General features: G+C 47.4%; 1 protein-coding gene across 1 annotated transcript; it reads right to left on the bottom strand.

Moving 5' to 3' along the window:
• Positions 1-1,029: 1,029 nt before the first annotated feature.
• LOC139027793 (hormonally up-regulated neu tumor-associated kinase homolog B-like) lies at positions 1,030-2,791 on the bottom strand. The gene is made up of 2 exons (XM_070443741.1): positions 1,178-2,791; positions 1,030-1,045 (listed from the first exon to the last, which is right to left on the bottom strand). Exon 1 carries the CDS (start codon positions 2,754-2,756, stop codon positions 2,115-2,117), a length of 642 nt encoding a protein of 213 aa, XP_070299842.1. The 5' UTR covers positions 2,757-2,791; the 3' UTR covers positions 1,030-1,045; positions 1,178-2,114.
• Positions 2,792-5,687: the final 2,896 nt, after the last annotated feature.

Genomic DNA, 5,687 nt, shown 5'->3' with positions numbered 1-5,687 from the left:
TTCGTTCAGAAAGCACCTTGGCAATACCGTCGTTTACGGCAGGCAGAAAACACACATATAGCAATATTGCACAAACGACAGTCAGTATCACTTAAAGACGATATGAAATGTATCACTTTTACGTGCCGTGATAGTGGAAGTTATGCCCTCCTCATCTTCCCCCTCCCCCCTCCTCCTCCTCCTCTTCCTCCTCCTGTTTCAGTCGGAGGCAGGGCAGGGTTGCAACACTCAGCAACTCATTGTAATCCTTTGACACTTTTATAGAACTTGTCTGTCTCAACAGGTAGATCTGCTAACAGAGTCCCTAATGGTATCCTACACATTCTATAGTCCATAGGGCTCTGGTTAAAAGCAGTGTGCTATGTAGGGAATAGAATAGTATTCGGAACGCACCCTAAGGAATGGTTCAACTGTCATATAGAATGATGTATATTTCCACTGTCATATAGAAGCTGATTGTATAACAGGTTGACAGTTGGGCTCAGAACAGTACCTTATAGGGCTATAGGGAAGTTAGAGTGGTATGGAAGGTTATGTGACTGGCTAAGAAACAGACTATCACTAGGATTCTGCAGTGTTGGGTTCCAGTGGAACACAATTCACCGTGGATACCGTAGAATTAACTAGGATTCTGCAGTGTTGGGTTCCAGTGGAAACACATTCACGCGTGGATACCGATACGAAATTTAACTAGGATTCTGGCAGTGTTGCGGTTCAGTGGAAAAACAGTTAACACCCCAGTGGAAGACTCCGTAGAATTAACTAGGCATTTCACTGCAGTGTTGGGTTCTCGTGGAACACATTCACCCGTTGGATACCGTAGTAATTACACCTAGGATTCCTGCAGTGTTGGGTTTCCAAGTGGAACAACAATCACCGGTGATACCCCCAGTAAGAATTATACTTAAGGATTTGCAGTGTTCGGCTCTGACCAGTGGAACACAACTTCAAACAGTGAGACTAGACCAGTAGAAATTAACTGGATTCTGCAGTGGTTGGGTTCCAGTGCCGAACACAATTCACTGTGGAATACCGTAGAATTAAACTATGGGATCTGCAGTGTTGGGGTTCCAGTGGAACACAATTCACCGTGGATACCGTGGAATTACTAGGATTGCTGCAGTGGTTGGGTTCCAGTGGAACACAATTCACACCTGGGATCCTGTCGAATTTAAACTAGGATTCTGCAGTGTTGGGTTCCAGTGGAACACAATTCACCGTGGATACCGTGGAATTAGTACGCGTTCTAATTCTACGGTAGAACCCACGGTTGATGGTCAGGTTCTGTTGGAATGAAACCAAAGCAGAAATTCCACATAACTAATGGACTGATCTTAACCACAGGTCCTAGAATGTTTTTGTTTTAATGAATGTGACAGCAGAAAGGACAGACTGACAGGCAGCTGTTGGTATGGCTCGACTGTAATTATGTGGCTTAACGTACACAACCACAGTCACGTCAAGCTGAAGGGACTTCCTAGAATAACACAATGACATAACAGTCTTCCAAGGAAATGGTTTACAATAGTTAGATTATACAACCACTTCCACTGTAAAAACCTCATCTTAATTTCCCTGAATGTGTGTGTGTGTGTGTGTGTGTGTGTGTGTGTGTGTGTCACTCAGCCCTCTCTCACAACACAATATGTAACAACGACAGGTGAAACTCTGACACTGTAGGAGTTTCACATGTTCCAGTCAATGGACTCACAACGTGTCTTCACAAAGGCCTTTCACCAGCAGAAACAATCGTCGACAGTACAAAGAGACATTTTCATTTCATTTCAAACCACCTTTAGTCTTCAGTGTTTTATTTTATAGTCTTTCACGCCAACAGCCAGAGTGTCTCTGTGTATCTAGAGTCATAGTGTCGTCATGGTGACTGCCTCAGCAGAGGACAGTTCACAGGGTCAAAGTTCACAAAAGTTACAAGGCCGCTCAGGAAGAACCACGCCCACTTCCTGCCCCAAAACAGGACGCAGGAAGTAGGATCGAGATCCAAAACTGTCTGAAACGACGACATCTTATCCCCTCGTTTCATTGGGCAATAACTTTGGACCATAATCCTCCACATGGTCTTTGATCATCGTCGTTGTCCCGTTACCCACAATGCTTCAGCAGAGGGTCTTGAGCGCCCCGGAGGCGCAGAGAAGCGTCTGCATGTGGTAAGGGGGCGGAGACACCAGCTCCTCCTCCACCGCTTGCTCCGCCCTGAAACTGAACGGCTGGAAGGGAGTCTTCTTCTTCAGGATCTGACCGATGCCCATATAAGGGAACTTACTGTGCTGGGGGCTGTCTGGCTCAACGCTGCCCCCGGTGGACGGAGGACTGAACGCTGATGACGGGTTGAGGGGACTGAAGGCTGAGCCTCCCAGGGGGCTGCCGAAGATACTAGGGGGGTTGTCACCCGAGTTAGAGGAGGACTTTTTAGGCTGGGGGTTGACGATGAGGACGGGGGGGCTGGGGATGGTTGCCTTTTTTAAGTAGGAGGAGTCAGGGTGAAAGGCGGAGACGTGTCGTGGAGGTGAGAAGGTCCCATTGGTCAGTTTGTACCAGGGAGTGGCCGAGGCAGGAACCACAACGTCGTCGATTGGCTCGGCTTTGGAGAGGGAGTCGTAGGAGTGCATACCGATTGGAGAGGGAGCCGGGGGGGCAGGGATGTGGTCTGGGCTAGTATTGGCCGCCTGGAGAGTTTCGAGGCGCCTGATTGGCTGTGGCGTGCGGGGGAAGAGGGGGTGGATCTCTAGGTATTCCATGGATGACGAGGCAACGGTGCCGGACGGGGCGAGAGGAGAAGAGAAGAGGTTTTCCTGACAAATATCTGAGCAGAATCAGTTGATGCAGGGATTTTTAGAACCATGTACAGCCTGATATTCTCTCTCCCCCTCTCTATTAATCTCCCCAGCGTCACCGGACTTCCTCATGTTGACCAACAATTAAACAGAAGGAGGGATCGACCATAGTCTCTTTCTAACATCTCCCCACCAAATCAGGGCATTAATATGGAGTTGGTCCGCTCACTTTTGGCTGCTACCAACAGCCTCCAACTCTCTGGCGAAGGCTTCCACTAGCTAGATGGAACCATTGCTGCAGGAGAACTTGGCTTGTATTCAGCCACAAGAGAGCATTAGTGAGCTACGACGTTCGACTGTGGGTGATTACGCCTGGACTCACAGTCTGCGTTCCAATTTCATCCTCAAAGTGTATCAATATAGAGCGTTGAAAGTCAGGAGGCTCTGTGGAGGCACTGTCAACAAGTTCATTCCACCACAGCCGATCTCGACAAACCATTTCTGTATGCGACCTACGACCCGACATTATGTTGAAATCAGGGGGCAATTGTCATGCTGACAACAGAAAAGGGGCCTTACCCAAAGCTGTTTGCCAACAAACAGTATGGAAGCACCAGAAGCATCTAGGTAATGTCATCCTGGTATTGCTGTAGCGTGAGCTACAGATCCTCACTGGAACATAAGTTGGTTATCCGAACCACTGATAAAAAACTCAACCACCAGAATTCATGTAATTACCCCCAAACAAGTTAGCTCCTTATGCATCTCGGGCAAACGTAGCGTATCTTCCGCTTGGCATTCGCCAGCAACCCAGATTCGCGTTCGGACCGGATTCATAGACACTCCAGAGAACACCGTTCCACTGAGTCCTACGAATGAAACGGTGAGCGAACGCTTTTATACACCCACTCCGCCCGACGACTTGAGCAGGTCTGGGCATAATGATCTCAGCGAACTTTTGCACTAAATTGTCGAGAAACTGATGGTGGGAAATGGTGGCATCCTATGACGGTGCCACGTTGTCCACTGACGCTACTTCAAGATAAGGGCCATTCTACTCGCCAATGTTTGTCTCAACCTTTGCAACATGGACATGTGTGCTCCGATCTATTACACCGTCACCATACAGGGTGTGGCTGGAAATAGACGAAGAGACTAATGGAAGGCCAATGTAGCTGGTATATCTTTCCTTATCTCCCTACCTGAGAAATATATTGTTCAATCCCCCCTCCTACTCTCTGACATCTCACTGACTCTCTGTCTGTCTGTCTGGTCTGACCTGTCATGCTCTGATCTGTCTATCCTGTCTGAATCTGTCTGCCTGTCTGTCGTCTGTCTTGTTCATGTCTGTTCTGTCCGTCTTCTGTCCTCTGTCTAATATTTGTCTCTACTCGTTCAATGTCTTTCCCTCTGTCTCTTTGTCTCATCGTTGTCATCTTCTTGGTATCTCTCTCTCTCTCTCTCTCTCTCTCTCCTCCTCGTCATCTTCTCCGCTCGTCTCCGTGTCTTCTCTTGCAAATAGTTGAGATTATGGGACCCAACAGCTCTCTCACGTAAACAACCTCATCCTTTAATTTTCCCTGACTGTGTGTGTCGTGTGTTCTGTGTTTGTGTGCTTGCGTGTGTGTGTGTTCACTCTCTAGTCCCTCTCCTCTCTACAAGCGTACCAATATTGCTTGATACATCCGTACCAGCGTGCAAACTTGACCAACTGTTATGTGATTTTCACATTTCCAGTCCATATGGACTCATCCCATGTTTCTCTTCAGCATACGTGCCTTTTCACCCAGCCCCAGAAACAAGTTCTCTGTCGTACACTACCAATACTGTCGATCCATGTCTCTTCATTTCATTTCTAAACGCATCCTGTAGCGTCTCTGCTCAGCGTTCTCTAGTCTCTTTCTTTATGTCTTCTTTCACTCGCCAAACATGCCAGCTCCTGCTCTTGCTTCCTCCTTGCTCTTCTCTTCTACATCTTCTCGTCGTCCATAGTGTCGTTTCATAGGGTTTCCCTGCCTCAGCTCACAGGATTAGCTTCCTAGGGTGCTCAAATCTGTTCTTCTTTCTACAAATAACGTCTATCTCCAAGTCCTCCGCTCCACGCGGTACGAATCCTCTCGCCATGTCTCTTTCCCTCTGTTGCTCCTCCAAATAACAGCGCACTGGGCTCTCATGGCATAGTTCGACCTTCCTCCTCTCTGTCTCTTCTCCGGTCTCTCTCTCTCTCTCTCTCCTGTCTCTCTGTCTCTCTCTGCTCCTCTCTGTCTCGGCTTCTCTTGTCTCTGTCTCTGTACTCTCTGTCTCTGTCTCTCTCTGTCTCCTCTTTCTCTCTCTCTCTCTCTCTCTCTCTCTCCGTTTCTCTTTGGTCTCCTTTTGCTTACAGGTTTCTGCGTCATCTCAAAGAGAGCTCCTTCAAAACTCAAATCCGGAGTTATTTATGTTTAGTCTAAAGACATCTACCACACACACACACACACACCTCACCCATTTGGAAATTTAGTATTTGAAAATAAGTAAATTGATAATCCTCTTAAATACAAATAACCATTTAAAATACTAAAGTAAAAGTACTTGTTTTGGGTGTGCTACCCAAATAACAGAAAATAAAATACCCCAGAAACACCAGTATTTTGAACCCAGTCTGTAGATACATGCAGCCCAAGGGTGAACACTTATAGAATGTGGTCATTAAATATTCTCTCTCTCTCTCTGTGTCACTCACTTCTCTCTCTCTCTGTGTGTCTGCTCTCTCTCTCTCTGGTGTATCAGCTCTCTCTCTCTTCTTGTCCTGCAGCTCTCTCTCTCTCTCTCTCTCTCTCTCTCCTTCTCTCTCTCTCTCTCTCTCTCAGTTCTTCTGCGACGCGCGCGGGTGAGACAGGTAACTTCCACCGTGCT

This window comes from Salvelinus sp. IW2-2015, linkage group LG5, assembly GCF_002910315.2.
Source record: "Salvelinus sp. IW2-2015 linkage group LG5, ASM291031v2, whole genome shotgun sequence".
NCBI lineage: Eukaryota > Metazoa > Chordata > Actinopteri > Salmoniformes > Salmonidae > Salvelinus > Salvelinus sp. IW2-2015.
The sequence above is the reverse complement of the archived record's forward strand: the minus strand, read 5'-3'. Positions and strand labels throughout refer to the sequence as shown.